The sequence below is a fragment of the Bos javanicus genome, chromosome 3, assembly GCF_032452875.1.
Source record: "Bos javanicus breed banteng chromosome 3, ARS-OSU_banteng_1.0, whole genome shotgun sequence".
In the NCBI taxonomy this organism is placed as follows: Eukaryota; Metazoa; Chordata; class Mammalia; order Artiodactyla; family Bovidae; genus Bos; species Bos javanicus.
In genome coordinates this window covers 1,281,340-1,298,509 of record NC_083870.1, presented here as the reverse complement: position 1 = coordinate 1,298,509, position 17,170 = coordinate 1,281,340, and the positions used below count along the sequence as shown (strand labels likewise).

Below are 17,170 nucleotides of genomic sequence, written 5' to 3'. Positions count from 1 at the left end.
GGCGACTGCCACTTGTCTGCCCTGCCCTGTTCCCCCAGGGCTCCCACTGCCTCTTCCTTAGAGTCAAGTGATGTGCTTGAAAGGCTGAATCCCAACCCTGCCTCAGGGACTGACTGGCAGAGCAGTCACTACAGGCCTGAATAGGTGCCCTTGGCTTGCCAAGTTCAGCTGTTGAAGGGCTGGCACTGCCAACAAGAAACACAAGGGAGCCTGACCATGGTCCTGGTTAGATGATGCCATCCTGGGAAGCAGGACCGGCAGTGTAGACCAGAGGCACCACCAGCTGCACTTACCTGGTAAAGACCATCATGCCCCTTGCCTCTTCGCCGCTGGTTCTGTGGGAATGAGACAAGAAAAGGCTAAAAAGTCAGACAGTTGGCAGCAGCCTTCCTGCTCAAGGGTCCAACTTGGAGGGCCCCAGAGAGAGCTGACCATCTCCTGGCCAGCAGCCCTGCCCAGGGAGAGAAAGGCCCTCAGGTCACTGGTTAGACCTTGGCCTCCGCAGAGTAAGGTGAAGCCAGGCTCTGTGAGGCCCAGGTTTGCTCTGCCCGGCGCAGAACCTCATCATATTCTTGGATCTGGGCTGCATGGATGCTGGCCACAGTGCCCACTGCTTAGAATAATCAGGCCTCCCTGCAGCTCTCAAAATTCTTGGCTAACAAAATCACTATGGAGGTTCCTCAAAAAACTAGAAGTAGGATTACCATATGATCTTGGAAAACTACAATTCAAAAGGATACATGCACCCCAGTGTTCACTGCGGCACTATTTACAACAGGCCAAACAGGGGAGCAACCTAAATGTTCATCAAAAGATGAATGGATAAAGAAGATGTGGTACATATATATGACAGAATATTACTGTATATATAATGCCGTTTGCAGCAAATGGATGGACCCAGAGATTATCAAACTAAGCCAGGCAAAGACAAAAACCATATGATATTACTTACATATGGAATCTAAAAAGATTATACAAATGAATTTATTTTCAAAACAGACTCACAGACTTATAGAGCAGACTTATGGTTGCCAAGAGGGTAGGGGGAAGGATAGACTGGGAGTGTGGGTTTAGCAGATGCAAACTATTATTGATAAAATGGATAAATTATATGATCCCACTATATAGTACAGGGAAATATATTCAGTATCCTGGTGATAAACCGTAATGGAAAAGAATATGAAAAAGGATGTATATAATCACCAAATCACTTTAACACAACACTAAATCAACTATATGTCAATGAAATAAATTTTTTAAAAATTCTCATCTAGTCATTTATACTCAACTATGTCATGGGTACAAGCTCCAGCTGTAGAGTCTGTTCAGATTCTGGCTCCCCATCACCAGCTACGTGACCCTGGATAAGTTACTGAACCTCTTGTGCCTGGAAGGGCACACATGTCTCATCAGGTTATTGTGGGCGTTAAATGAGACCATCTGCCTGGTAAAGCACAAGCCAGGCCAGCTTCGTAGGCATGCTACATATGCAGTTACAGAGGGATCAAACTTAGAAGGGTCAGTGCTCTGCGCTCACCATCTGGAAATTCTTAATCGTTTATGAACAAGGGCCCCACCATCTCAAGTGCTAAACATACTTTGATACACATTAATCACTTGACTATTATTAATGGTGACAGATTTTACCCTTTTTTGAAAAGCATAGGCCATTTAGAATTTAACTTGATTTTTAATCCTAAAGAGCATCAGTCCCGTCTGAGTACCTTACATACTATCAAGAGATGACACAGCTGGATTAGCCTTTGCCTCTGGTGGCCATCCCATGGGCTTTTGCAGGTGCCAGGAGGAAGGGATGGGCTCTGGGAACACCCCCCACACCTCCCAAGCCTGGGGAACCAAGAGAGCACAACACTCACGTCACTCTTCATGCCGATCTCACTGTAGGCCTCCGCCATCTTGTCTTTTCTTAGCTCCTGAAGAAGAGGACACGAGACACTGGTTTTACCAACCAACATAGAAAGCTGTGGACTCCCCTGCAAAAGGAAACCTCTAGATTCCCAAGTTGGGCGGGGTTCTATATTCAAGGCTCCAACAATCAGCTCCAACCCCACCCTCTTCCCCAGCCCTTTGGAAACCTCTGAGCTGCCAGCCCTTTGCATTGAGCTGAGCTCAGCTTAGAGCCTGAGATAAGACGTGGAGTCCTAGCCAAAGGACACACATGTTGGACAATGCAAGAGCTCACGCGAAGGCCCCAAGATTAGTTGTCTCTTTACATAGCCAACACCATAGGAAGAAGTAGCTCTCTTTACAGTAGGTTACCCCCTGCAGTGGTCCCCCACACACTGATCAACACCCAGGATGGTGAGGTTTTCAACAAGAGGTGAAACTTAGGGACTACTCTGGCTCCTAGGAACAGGAGTCCCTCCCAGGGGCTTGCCCAGCTTGACCTCACTGTCCCTGCTAGGTCCCAACCAGGCTGATACGGGAACTCCAGCAGCAGGCACAGGGGCCAAGAGGGAAGGCAGGCCGAGGGGGCTTCCTACAAGCAGCCACTGCAGCCAGCAAGCCGGTGAGGCGTCATTCGGCCCGGGGAAGTGAGAGTCAAGTCAGGCAAAGACCGCAGAGCGAGGAGCCAAACCTTTGTCTAGAGCCCTTCTCCAGCCCTACCCCCCAAATTTCCAAAGAAAAATATGCCACCTCCTCTACTCACATTATACACGACTTCGTTGGGGTTCTTCTTCCTCTGCTGGGAGAGAGAAGGGGAAGAAGTTAGCAAGGGAGAAACAGGAATCCAGGCCAGGAGAGCTGAGACACCCTCCCTCTGCCCCTTCCACACAGCTGTGGGCGCCTCCTCAGCCCGCGTCCTCCCTGCGCTCCTACAGTCAGCTTAGCCGCCCCGGGCCTTCATGGCCTCCTGCTCCCTGATGCATACAGATGTGCTCTCACACCCAAGCTGAGCTCTGCTCTTAAGACCCCACCTCGGGCCTCCTCCAGCTGCTCCCTTTCCCACAGGGTGTGGAGTCTACAGCTGAAAAGGCAGAGCTGCTGAGAGTCTGGTATTAGCGTTGCCACATTCATGCTGTGAAGGCCCGTGTGAGGCAGAAAGGAGCCCCGGGCGGCGGCGGAGGACGGGGTGGTGGCCAAGGGTCCGCCTGGCCAGGCCTCGCACCTCAAAGTCCAGCATTGTGAAGAGCGCGCTGGCCCCAAGGAGCCCTCTTCCAACTGCCTGGCTGAGCCCGCACACACACTCGCACTCACACACACACATGCAAACACAAAAAGGCCCTACCGGTTTCCCCCCCTTCTCGGGGTCGAAGCCCCCTCTCCTATCCAGGACCGCATACTCCTCTCTTCGGCCGACATTCAGCTCCTAGAAGAGGCAGAAATGAGTCAGATGAGAAAGGAAAGCTCAGGAGGATGGGGCAGGTAGGCCAGGGAGTTCTTTACGAGTGATAGCTCACAAAGCAGCAGGGAGCACACAATCATCTCAGAAAGCCTCTCAGAGAACATATTACTGGGAGGGGGGGTGGGGGAGGGATGCATGATCTATTCAATCAAAGTCCCATTGCACGGAGGGAGTGAAATCGCTTCTCCACCGCAGGGAAGATCTGCACTTTCCTTCTCCACCCCCCATCCCTCTGGTCCGTGAAACTGCTGCCGGGCGGGGGCTCGCTTGGAGCAGGCACTGACCTAAGTGGGCGCTTGTCGCGCAGCACACCGCCAGGGAGCCGCATCCTCCCAGCACCTCCACGAAGCAGGCAAGGTGACTATCCCCGTTTTACGAGTTAGGAAACTGAGTCCCAGAGAGGTTTTAACCCTGTAAAGCTGATAGCCGCGGACCAGGCCCACAGCCGAGCCCCTGGCCGCTGTTTCCCCCACGCCCCAGGAGAGGCGTGCTCTTCTAGGCTAGGCTCTCCGGGAGAGGCGGACTTACGTTGTAGACCGGGTTCTGGCCCTGCTGGTAGGCGGGGGCGTTGGCACTCCTGCTGAACTGGATGGGGAAGAAGAGAGAAAGCGCTTTACTTTCTGCGCGAGCAGCCTCGCTCCGCTTTTCCACTGCAAACGGCGTGCGCCCTGTCTGCTGGGGCTGGGCCCCTGCGGGACCCCGGGGCGTGAAAGCTTCATTTCTGAGCCCAACTGTCTTTCCTCCTCGCAGGGGTCAAGCGCAGTCACCGCAGGTGCCCCAGCACCCACCCCGGTTTCCGCTCCCGGGCCCGGGCCCTCGCGCATGCGCAGAAGCGCCGGCCTCCCGGGCCGCGCCCACTGCGTTTTGGGCTTTTCTCCCGGCCGCTTCCTCCCAGGGAGTCGGAGGACTAGTTGAGAGGTCCCACCTCCATCTTGACCCCGGCATCCGGGTACACTGTGTCCGTGTGGCACTGTGTTCTGAGGGCCTGGCCCAGGCACCTGGCCTCGCTCTGTTTCCAGTTCATGCCCCTTAGCTGAAACTGCAGGCTCTTGCAGATTCAGAACATTGGGAACCACCTGGCAGATGATCTAGGGCAGCGTTTCTCAAACTTAAGAAAGTAAGACACTGTTTCTTATAATAAAATGTTTTGCTAAAGTCCAAAATCCAAATATATATATATAGGTTAAGGCACAAAAGTCCTAACGACCGAGGTTTCCTCTCCCTTTGCCCACGCCACGGCCACCCCCAGCCCCAGCCCCAGCGCCTCCAAGTACTGCAGGACCTGCAGGGCCCTAGGTGAAAACCGATGCTCTGGGTTAACCTTCCCACGTACGGATGAAAAACGGGTTTGAAGAGAAAAGGCTGGCCAAGCCTGGGTCTGCAGTTGGACAGCAGGGTCTGGAAAGTGGCTGCAGGCCCCCACCTCCCTGCTCTTCACTGAAGCATAACCCCCTTTCCTAGCAGAACCTCTCCCTTGAGATGCCTAAATGTTCACATATCTGTATGACTCCTCACTAAAACTCCAGCACCAGCGTACAATCAATTGTACACTCAGCCTCCCACTCTTGTCCGGCTAAGCAAAACATCACCCCCCACCTCTCCAGCCCACCCAGTGTGCACATTTGGTTGGTCTCTGCTTTACCCGTGGATACCAACCACTCATGCTTGAGACTTTCTAAGACCAAGGCCCTCTGAACATCCACCAAGTTGGGGAGTCCATGCCCTCCCCGCAGAGGCCAGGGGCACCAACCTTTGCTCTCAGAAACAGGGCAGTGACAATAACGCCGTAGATGAAGAGGATCCCATCCAACAGGTAGCAGAGTTTAGGATCGAGCAGACCGAAGCTCTGTGCCGCTGTGTCAAGAGATGAAATTGATTAGCCAGGTCCAGGTGAAGGAACATGTCTGCTTGAGCGAGGCAAGTACCATGACAGGTCAAGGAAATCATGATGAAGGCTGGCTGCATTCTCCATACCCCATTTGACCACAACCTCTCTCCCACCTTGGACCAACCTCCGGGGAAACCTAGCCTGCCCCAGCAGTGGACCTGGCACCTGGCAGGGCCACAAAGCCTGGAAGACAGGAAGGAGGCAAAAACTAAGTGGGGGAGGGGAAATTGTCCATTGTGCATATCGTGCAGGAAAACACCCTGTGCTGTTGCCTTCCAGCATGGGAGCCCAGATAGGTGCGAGCCCCGTGTGAACCTCGTAATCTGGAAGCCACCCCAAATTGCCAAGGGACCCCTCACAGTATGTACCACGCAAACTAAAGTACAATGGGGTCGGGGAAGGAGGTACAGTAAACATTCTGGTTAAACAAGAAAAGCATTTTTTGAAAGCTCACTGCACTGTGAGAGAGGAGACACGGATTTAGCCTAGACTGTTCTCCCTGCCAGGTATGTATGCAGCAACTCAAGTGTAAAACGGAGTGTAGTAGGCGTCTAACTCCACCCCCTGCCTGGTATCACGGAAGCCGCAGTCCCGCGGCCGCAATCTCTCCCGGGCCGAGGGCGCCCTCTAATGGACGCCTGCAGGACTACCTCGGGACTGCTGCTGCTGCTGCTGCCGCTAAGTCGCTTCAGTCGTGTCCGACTCGGTGCGACCCCACAGACGGCAGCCCACCAGGCTCCCCGTAAGGGAGCGGATAACATGGACTTGAAGGCCTCCTCCTCATTAGTTCTGTGATTTGGGGCAAGTTATTTACCCTATTTCAGCTGCCTGTTCTGTTGACCAGGGTGAAAACTATAACATTTCTTTAGTGTTTACTTCGTGCTAAACACCGATTTGATGTAATAACTTGTCAGTCCCTCCCAACAGCGCCAGGTGGACACAGGCAGGGAGAACTTCGGATTTAGCCAGGAGCATTCAGCAAGTAAGAGGCAGGCCAGGAGAGCCCAGGTGGCATATCCCCCCTCCTCCCCCCTCCGTCCCCGACCTCCTGGGCCCAGCCCTGCCCTCCCTCTTGCAGGAGCAATGTTTTGGCTTCTGCCACAAGCCCTGGGAGCAGGTGAGTCAGGGCTGCACCCTAGTCCCCACCCCCAGCCCTCTTGAATCCTTCTGTTCTCAACCCTTTGACTCCTTCCCTAACTCGGGACGCTCCACCCCCACCCAGGCACTGATTTCTTTGTAAACGTCCCATAGTCCTTGCTCAGAAACCGTTTTGTCTGTCTGAGTCAAGTCTGAAGTAGGGGATCTGAAGGCCACTCCAGTGTTCTTGCATGGAAAATCCCATGGACAGAGGAACCTGGCCAGCTGCAGTCCATGGGGTCACACAGATTCAGACAGGACTGATCACACACACACACCACACACACTGAAGGCCTGTAAGGAGACAAGCCAGCCCCCAGCAAAGGCCACGTTTGGTGGCCACTCCACCCTAGCTGGGGTAATTTGTTTTTCCTTTTAGGACTGGAGGGGTGTCAGCGGAGATTTATTTGGGTGGTTGAGATTCAGAAAAAGGGTTGGGAGAAAATCGCTTAGTTGCCTGTCACATAAAATGAGAACAGAAGAATTACTGGACAGTAAATTTAGAACAAATAAGGAGAAATATTTCTTGGTGTTGTGCAGAGCCAGTGCAGTGGGGGAGAGGATTTGGCCCCTCCCCAGAGATAAGTAATAGGACCACATTTCTTTTTTTTCTTTCTTTTTGATCAGCAGCATGATTTTATGACCAAAGACAAACGTGCTGTGTGTAGTTTGGTCAAAAAAAGGATATTAATCGCCGCACACACCCCGGGGTAGAAAACTTCCCTCCGCCGAGTCCAACTGTGACCATGCTAGGAGAATGGGACTGAGGAAGGCAGTGATAATCCAGAAAGTTCCTTGAAGGGACCCAGGGCCTAATTCAGTTGTGTGGTTAATTAAATATTTATTGGGCATCTGCTTGATGTAGGGGATATTGAAATAGAAAGAACCCTGGACTGGGTAGCAGGTGGGTTCTATCAATAACCCTTCCTCTGCCACTAAGTAGCTATGTGGTTTTGGGCAAGTCACCTCACCTCTCTGGGCCTCAGTTTCTCCATCTGTAAAATGGTGGGTCATCCTGTCTACCTTAAGGGTGTGGTGAGACTCAAATGAGAGAATGTACTGGGAGGTGTTTTTGTAAATTTCCTCCATAAGGATAACATGTCTAGCATTTGAGTAGGGTCTTCTGAGTCCCTGCTCTTTTAGGGCTTATGTCTTAGCTCTTGAGGCCACACCCAGGTTGGAGGGGCTCCCCTTGAACAGCAGGCAGCTTTCCAAGTTGACAACTCAAAGACAGGAGCCATAGACAGTCCTAGGTTCTGGCTCCTTCCCTGCCTCCCCATCCCCAAGGGAGAGACCCGTTTTCCTCCTTCCCTGAGCATCTTGTTTCTGTCCCCACCACATTCAGTCCCTAAGAGAGGTATTCAGTGGGGTTATTTGGTGGCTGTTTTCCTAAACAACAGGAGAACCTGTGTTATTTCACGCTTCCCATCCTCTGCCCCAGATCCACAGCACCCAAGAGAACCCCAGAATTTACACAAGTACCCAGATACTGATTAAGGGTTCTCATTCTCAATCCTGGTTGCATGTTAGAATCAGCCTGGGGTCCACTCTGACCCCAGGTTCTCATTTAATTGTCTGGGGTAGGGACTAGGCGTGAGCATGGGCCAGCGCACAGCAGAGCCGAGATTCAGAGCTGCAGTGTCCCTCAGGCACAGCTTTTCTCAGCAATACAGCTATGCCCTACCACAAGTATAAATTTCACTGCCAAAAAGAGACAAAAAAACAAAAGCAAAGCCTCAGTCTTTTATGTGCACTGCAATTTTTGTGTACTTCTCAACAGTGTATTATTGAACTTCTCTAAGCCTCAGTTTCCTCATCCATAACACAGGATAATAATATTAACTGTCTCATTAGGTAATGGTGAGGCTTAATTATCTCAATAAAATAATTAATGCCTGGCATGTATTAATAATAAGTGCTCCATATATCAGCTATTGTTATCACCATGATTTGTTTTTTCCCAAATCACCACCAATATATTTATTTGAGGGAGAAAGGGTCAAATCATGTCAATAACTTTTAAACCAGATAGGATTAGGGACGCTGATCTGCCTAACTTCTGGGTGTTCACAACTGCACAGGTAACCAGAGCATGTTGAGGCGACACCAATTAAACCAAAGAGCACTTGATGGGAGGATGCATTCTGAGCAGTCATGTGATTTCCCATTCAGAAGGTGCTACCTTCATATCAGAAAAGTGGTGCTGAGGAAAATGAAGACAGAACCTCCTAGAACCCAGTATCCTCTTAGCACAGGCCAAGACATGATAGTGACCTGGTGAAAAAGAATCTCACCCTATTTGCAGAGCAAAAGAGCAATGCTCCCAGCTGAGCTGCAAAGTGAAAGCTGGGGGTAGAATCTGACCCCGTGATCCTTTCCCCTCCAATCTGGGCCTCCGCAAACCACTCTGATCCCCTGCACAAGGCAGACTCAGCAAATCTGGGAAGTCAGGAGGATTCTTCCCAGTTCCCCAACCCCAATCCACTGTATCCAGGTCCCAGGGCACAGGGCCAGCCTCTCTGGACCCCCACTTCTGGATGGACACATGACAAGCAGGGGACAAAAGCCCAGCTGGGCTAGGACCCGTCTGAGTGCTGCTAGGCTGCTGTTATCCTATAGGCGCTCCAGGATCAGGCCTCACCCAAGGTGGTCAGGCTGAGACAGAGCAGTTATTTAGGTCATTCCAGTTGCTCCAGGGCAAAACACAACCTGGCAAAAAGGAAGCCTGGAGCTTCAGAAGAGCTGACCCTGAACCTTCAAGTACTTCCTGCAGTGGATCTGGGATTAGAACACAGGGAGCAAGGGGGACCCAGTCTGTGACCTGCGGTTGTTCACCACCATGAGATTGCCTGCCCACAGGCTCACTCCAACCCTCATCACAAACTTGGTGCAGGTCCAGATGGTCAGGGTCAGCCTGAACTGGGAGCCTGGATTCTAGGTGTTGCCCAGCCTCCCTTTGTCGTCCATCCGGTAGGCACTGGAGAAGTGGGCCACAGCATGATAAACTGGAGTCTTCCTGCCAGGTAGCACGCGTGAAATGAAAATAAAAATTGCATGAGCTTTGCTAAAAGAGCTCTCTAAAACTGAGCCAGGAAACCATTAAGAAAGCATGACTTGTGAACATCTCAGCCTGTGTGGAATCTGATCTTTTGACCCAGTGATGTCACCCAGAATACCTGCCAGAAATTCAAGATACTTACTAGACCCTTACCTTAAAATAACTCATGACGATCTATCTACTTATGGAACCCACACTCCAAAACAACTTGTGATTCCTTAAGGACAAATATTTTCCACCTCATGTTAGAGCCAACCACAGTTCTCAGCAGGCAACTCTTAACAGCTTCGTGGCTTTTTGTCTTCATAAACCCCAGATGCTTTCTCTTCCTTGGAACACTCTTTCAGGGTTACCTGAATCTGCGTCTCCTGAACTGCAGTACTCAAGACCCCAACCAACAATGACAACAAAATAAAGATTCCAGATAAACTCTTTGCCTATTTGTAGGCTCCTGCATGATCGGATGCCTGGAACAGGCCCCATGGGACCTCCAGAGGTCCAGAGGAGGCTCCAGGCGAACCAGGCCTTGTTGGGGAGGGAGACACAATGTGAAATGTTCACAAGCTGCTGTGACTAAGTTTCAAAAGCCAGCAAACAGTAAGAGCTGTGAATTCAGAGCTAGGCAAAAGCTCTGTGTCCTGCAACCAAAGGTGAGGTGCACCTACAGCAGAGAGGTGTGTCTCTCCACATGTTTCATCTAAAAATGGTATGAGTCTTATTAGTGAAAGTGAGCTCGGCCATCTCTATACACCCTTTGGTCATCTTCATAAAGGCCCAGAGTGTGGAAGTTTCATGGCACTGACCATTAACAGAAAGATTCTGGGTCCCCAGAGGCAGCCTGGAGGCACTAGAGTCTGGTTTTTCTGGACGAGATGTATTTGAATTGTGTTGTTTGTCTGTCTCCCAGGCAGACTATGGGCTTTCCTAAACAGACTGAACAGGACTTATTAACCTGGTCCTTCTGTAGCCCAAATCTACAGACACACACTGATGCCCATCTCCCCCTCCAGCAAATCCTTTTATAAGCAGGGCATCTGTCAAACTCCATCACATCCAATTGGCAAGGATACTTCCCATTTGAATCCCAACATGCACTTTTAAAATGACTTCCTGTACCTGATCAAGTTTGATTCTCATGAGAGCCCAGAAGGTGAGCAAGAGGCTATTGCTAGATGCAATTCACTCATTGATAGACTGAGACCAGAGGAGTAGAGTACTTTTCCTGACGACACCTGCAGGTTAGAGCCGAGCTGGATGGGATACTGAGTCCCCGATTCCAGGTACTCGTCTAACCTCTCTGCCTTAGATGCACCTCACCTTTGGCTGCAGGACATAGAACTTTCACTAAGCTCTGAATTCACAGCTGTTACTGTTTGCTGTCTTTTGACACTTAGTCACAGCAGCTTGTGAACTTTTCACATTGTGTCTCCCTCCCCAACAAGGCCTGGAAAGCACAGATAATGCCTTTTGATTTCACTTGCTTATTTCCCCTCCTCACCTAGCACATACGAGGCCACTTAAGAGGAAAGAACATGAGCCTTAGAGCCAGAAAGCCTAAGATTTAAATTCTGAATCTGCTTCTTACTAGCTTTGTGGTTTGGGACAGCTTTCTTAACCACGCTGAGCTTCAATTTCTCTATCTGCAAAAGGGGTTTATTAAGTCTGACTTCACAGGGGAGTTATGCAAATGAAATGAGGTACCAGTGTGTGGGGAAGTGCCCTGTCTGGTGGCGCGTGCTGAATCCAGGGTCTCAGGTGAACTTCTCCACCATGATAAAGGCTCTGAAGGTACAAGCAGCAGCAGGAGTAGACCAGGGCTCCCCACTCCTTCATGCCAAAAAAAACCTGGGCAGTTTCCCCACCTCAAGATGGAGCGACCCCTCTTTCAGTGTATATGAGGATAAAACCAGACAATGCATATATGGAAAATGCCTGGTGTACAGCAGGAGCTCAATAGTGGGTGGACAGCCTGAGAACTCCTGGCTTCACCAGATGGTGACAAGCTAACTTACATGTGCACTGTGTTCAGCTTAGCCCTTGAGTTATCTGGTTTAATCCTCAGAACAACTCTGTATAATACGGGAAGAATGATGCCGCTTCTATTCAGACGAGGAAATTGAGTCTCAGAAAGATCACTCAGCTAAAGAGTTCCCAAGTTTTATCTGATGCAAAGTCTCTCCACTCTATCTGGATGCTTCTGGAGTTTTCTCCTCTAGAGAGCTTCCCACCTTTTATAAGAATTTCTTCTCTGATACCCCCAGCCTCTGCTTGAATATCTCAGGTGACAGAAAGCTCACCACCCATCCCCTTAATAAGAAGCACTTTAACATCGCAGCAAGAACAAAGCCTCTGAAGGCAGACGACTTGAGTCTGAATCCTGGCTCTGCTGTTTAACTAGCTGTATGAATATGGGATAATCATAGCTACCTCCCAGGGTGTGTGAGGTAAGTGGGATGGGCTGGTGAGCTCTCAGTACGTAGGACCTAATGGTATTGATTCTACTAGCCTACAGTTCAGGTAGGAGCAGACAGCTCCCAAGCCTCCTCAACTCCTTTTGCCACTCCAACCTTGAGCTCAGGGTCTGGCTGCTGCCCAGCTGCACCTCCAGACTCAGATGCAACTGGGGATGACATTGCAGGCTAAGAATTTAGAAAACAGGAAGTCATGTGTGTTCAGGAAGGCAGTGGCAGCAGTCATGGGGTGCCTGTGCTGGGTGTGATGCCCAGCCCGTCCACCGCAGCACCTCAGGCATCCAGACCTCCCCCTCCGGGGAGTGGCTCTTTCATTGAGCAACTAACTTTCACTGCAGCAGGGAAAACCTAGGCTAGACTCACAGGATGATAGCTATAACCACTTTTGTGCTAGGAAGCACGTGTGAGTTTTCCCATTTGATGACTTTACAGCTGGGGAAACTGAGACTCAGAGATGTTTAATAACTTGCCTGCGGTCTAGAGCCAGGGTTAAACCTAGATCTATCTGAATCCATAATCCAGACACCATGTGGTCCAGAGTCCTAACCACCAGTTGGTATTACCCTTGGACGACTTACTGGTCTTCAGGGATGGGGAGAAAGGATCCTCACCAGGCTTTGGAGACCTTCTTTTTCAGAGGATCCAGTAGGTGACATCCTAACTTCACAAATGGCCTTCTTTCTTTGAGAAGGCAGAGGGCTGAAAGGCCTACGGGATTAACAGCTATAGCTGGCCTACTATGAAATGTGAGACCAGCGCCCACACTGGCCAGCGCCTAGAGAGGCTGATCCATTTGGGAACATCCTAACCAACTTGACGTACATCATTGATTAGTACCAGATAATTTTTAAAAATTTTCTTTTCTATTGGAGTATAGTTGATCAGTAATCCAGCTCTAGTTTAAATTGTATTTACTTTTGTGTTGTTGGCTGTGCTGGGTCTCCGTCGCTCTGTGGGCTTTCTCTGGTGGTGAGCGGGGGCTAATTGCAGCATGCAGGCTTCTCGTTGCAGTGGCTTCTCTTGCTGCAGAGCACAGGCTCCAAGGTACACAGGCTCCAGCAGATGTGGCACATGGGCTCAGCGGTGGTGGTGCTCGGGCTTAGTTGTCCTGCGGTACATGAAATCTTCCGGAACCAGACATTGAAAAAATGTCCCCTGCATTGGCAGGTGGATTCTTAACCGTCAGACCAACTTTGTTTCCGTTAAGGGCTGAATTCAGTTCAGTTCAGTCACTAAGTCGTGTCCGACTCTTTGCGACCCCATGAATCGCAGCACGCCAGGCCTCCCTGTCCATCACCAACTCCCAGAGTCCACCCAAACCCATGTCCATCGAGTTGGTGATGCCATCCAACCATCTCATCCTCTGTCGTCCCCTTCTCCTCCTGCCCCCAATCTTTCCCAGAATCGGGGTCTTTTCAAATGAGTCAGCTCTTCTCATCAGGTGGCCAAAGTATTGGAGCTTCAGCTTCAACATCAGTCCTTCCAATGAACACCCTCAAAATTCATATGTCCTAACTCCCAGTACCTCAGAATGTGAGTGTATTGGAGGTAGGCAGCCAGCATAATTTCTGACTTCTGAGAAACTGTAAGGAGGGAGCATATTGCACGTAAGCAAGAACCTAGCACAGTGCCTGACACATAGTAGGTACTCAAAACACCACGATAGGCCATTGCTATTAGGAGATGCAGGCATGGTGCTAGGCAGTGAGGAGCAAGCAAAAACACAAATAAATGGCTTCACCGTCATGCAGGGAGGCGAGAAAGTAAACAGATCTTCCCACCAAGAGAGACGCATGGGACGCTGAGGACAGCCGAGGGAGACGGCGCCCGTGCTCATCAGCGCTCTGGGAGGAAAGCAATGACAGATCGTGACCGCCCTTGGTAAGCAGAATCCACATTTCAGCTCTCTCCATTTATTACACCTTCCCAGTGGCCCCTCAAGGCCAGCAGACAAGTATCTCATTTTAGTGGACAGCACTTACTCTGCGCCAGGCAGTTATAAACAAGTTATATGCACATGTATATATATATACACATACACACAGAAAGTGCAGTATCTGTGTATATGTGTATATATATCTACATGTTTTACTGCTATTGTTTAGTCGCTAAGTCATATCCGACCCTTTTGCAACCCCATGAACTGTAAGCTGGACAGATCTTACTTGCTCCACTTTGCAGATAGAGTCTGAAGGTCAGGGAGGTGAAGTGACTCCTGAGGTCCCGTGGTGCATGTTGCAGGGCCAGGAGGAAGCCTGGAGGAGAGGCCAGGTCTTGCCAGGCCTTTGTTCTTTCACACACAGCCCACAGCCCTCACAGTATGCTCTTAAACATTAGCACCATTTAAAAGAAATCTGCTCTAGAACAAAACCCTCATGTAAAAATTCCGGGTGGGATTTTGCCATTTCTTTGAGACTTTAATTTATTCTGTTAGTCTGCAGATAAACCCTCACAGTATGCAGAGATATTAGCACATTTTTACATTTATTGATATTTATTACATCATTATCTGCAGGAGCAAAACAAAAAGACATAGAAGAAGACAAACAATGTAAATGTCGACCAGCTGGAAACCAGATAAATAAATCTCGGTATATTTATGTAAAGCAGTTCAAATAAACAAACACAACAGACAGTTCTGTATGTGCTGCTATGGAAAGATCTTCAAGATACTTAGATTAAAAAGCAAGCTCTGGAATGATGTATATGATATTTATGTATGAACAAGAAAAGGCATATTACGTAGCCTGCATATGTGTGCGCATGATCAGTCACTCAGTCACGTCCGACTCTTTGCAAACCTCTGCACTGTGGCCCGCCAGACTTCTCTGTCCAAGGGATTCTCCAGGTAAGAATACTGGAGGGGGTTGTCATTTCCTCCTCTAGGGGATCTTCCCGACCCAGGGATCTAACCCTCTGCCCCTGCGTCTCCTGCATTGGCAAGCAGATTCTTATCAGTGAGCCACCTTGGAAGCCCAGATACACATATATGCTGCTACTGCTAAGTCGCTTCAGTCGTGTCCGACTCTGTGCGACCCCATAGACGGCAGCCCGCCAGACTCCCCCGTCCCTGGGATTCTCCAGGCAAGAACACTGGAGTGGATTGCCATTTCCTCCTCCAATGCATGAAAGTGAAAAGTGAAAGTGAAGTCGCTCAGTTGTGTCTGACTCTGTGTGACCCCATGGATTGCAGCCCACCAGGCTCCTCCGTCCATGGGGTTTTCCAGGCGAAAGTACTGGAGTGGGGTGCCATTGCCTTCTGCACATGTATACTTATACATAAAAACGTATCTGGATGGTTTATGTTTAGGATGATGAACAAGTTCTGGAAACATTCGTGATTATGATAAATCTCTCCTTTTAGGACTCTTTAGCTTCTGTAAACACGGCTTATCCTTTTTGGTGTACAAGTTTTGTACACAATTTGTTAAGTATACTCTCTTTGTTTGAGAAGAAACCACTGACCAGGAGAAAATATTCTTGAATCACACGTATGAAAGAGGATTGAGTCCTGAATATATAAAACTCTAATATCCATATGGGAGATGGGGAGGGAAATTGCTCTGTATCATGTTTGTGGTCATGGTTATGTGAATCTATCCAAATCTTACAGCTCATAGAACTACCCACCAAAAATAGTGTATTGTTAATTATTTTACTGTTAAGTCTGCAATTTTAAAAAATTAAAAATTTATGACAGTAAAAAAAAAATTCTAGAAACAGATAGTGGTGATGGTAGACAACATTATGAATGTACTTCATACCACTGAATCGTACTCTTAAAAAATGGTTAAATGGTAACTTTATATGACTTATAATTTACCACAATAAAAAAGTATCTATATCTATCTATCTACCTACCTACCTACCTTCCTATATATTTGGATTGCTGGATACACAAAATACATTATTCACAGTAACTCTGGAGAGGAAGGAGTTGAGGGAGAGTTTGGGAAAATTTTACTTATTTTCTACTTTGCACCCTTTTAGGTTCTTTGAAACTTTGTGATAATATATTACACTTATAATGTTAACCCAACAAAAACAAATGACATGAACCCTTAAATAAGTCCATGTTTTCGCAGCACAGTTCTAGGCAAGCAGAAAGTGGAGGGAGGGATACAGACTTGTCCATCTAGCAAAGCACCTTGAACTTGACTGTGGCTCAATACATTTCTGGTGATGACTTACTGGGGTTTGGAAGTAATTCAAATATACAGAAACGTTCACTCTAATGGTATTTTAGGAAATTTTAATACCTTTATGCATAAACATAAAAACGATTACTCCTGATGGATAGCACAGTCATAAGTGAAAGTGAAGTCGCTCAGTCGTGTCCAACTCTTTGCGACCCCATAGACTGTAGCCTACCAGGCTCCTCCGTCCATGGGATTTTCCAGGCAAGAGTACTGGAGTGGAATGTCATTTCCTTCTCCAGGGGATCTTCCTGACCCAGGAATCAAACCTGGGTCTCCCACATTGCAGGCAGACACTTTACCCTCTAAACTACCAGGAAAGTCCACAGCACAATTATAGTTGCTGTTATTATTATCAGTGCTGCAGAAAAGAGATACCTTCATACTCAGGTTCCTCTTTGCCCTATCCTTGACACAAGCACCAAGCCAGCAGGTGAAAGCAGCTCTGACCCACTGCCCCGCTCCACTCAAGCCACTGCCCCCGGGAATCAGGCACCTAAGAAGCCAAGCAGATTTCTAGGCATCAGGAGGTACGCTACCAGAATAACCCCAGGGAGACCATCAGACGGAAGGGAGCCAGAGAGGCCATCTTTGAAGCCCTCATCTGACCTCTGGGAAGGCTCCTACTGACTCCAGGCAATTGAGGCTAACTTTTCCCGGCTTGCACACCATCCGTAGCAAAAACCTATATATCTATCTGCTTGACTGATAGCCCCTCCAGCCAAGGAGCTCCCTGAGCCTGGGGCCATGCTTGGTCCACTGCTATAGGCCCTGTGCTAGGCTCCTTTGGCTACACGGTGGTAGGTTGGGGGCAAGTGGCAGGATGAGGTCTGCCTACCAAGCTTAGCTTCTCCCAGACTGGTCAGAGGAAATGCTATTCTGATTTGAAATTATACATACTTTACGGGGCAGGGTAAATTCTCTGCGATTTTAGAGGCAAACCTGAGCCTTCATGAGGCCAAGTTCACTGTCCCCTATCTGGGGTCCCTCCTGGAAAGGAGATGGAAAAAAGCTGTGACAGGCTTCTGGAACTTCTCCTGAGGTGGTCGTGCT

General features: G+C 49.1%; 1 protein-coding gene across 3 annotated transcripts in view; it reads right to left on the bottom strand.

Moving 5' to 3' along the window:
• The window catches only part of CD247 (CD247 molecule), an 83,757-nt gene that overhangs the window by 1,561 nt on the left and 65,026 nt on the right, over positions 1-17,170 (bottom strand). The window contains exons 2-7 of one of the 3 annotated variants that reach the window (XM_061399449.1): positions 5,118-5,221; positions 3,896-3,952; positions 3,251-3,331; positions 2,672-2,704; positions 1,878-1,934; positions 294-335 (exon numbers count right to left, since the gene is read on the bottom strand). In XM_061399449.1, coding sequence (XP_061255433.1) covers positions 294-335; positions 1,878-1,934; positions 2,672-2,704; positions 3,251-3,331; positions 3,896-3,952; positions 5,118-5,221 — 374 coding nt within the window. Of the gene's footprint in view, positions 1-293; positions 336-1,877; positions 1,935-2,671; positions 2,708-3,250; positions 3,332-3,895; positions 3,953-5,117; positions 5,222-17,170 lie in introns of all 3 variants that reach the window. The other 2 variants (XM_061399444.1, XM_061399459.1) reach the window with 2 other exon arrangements.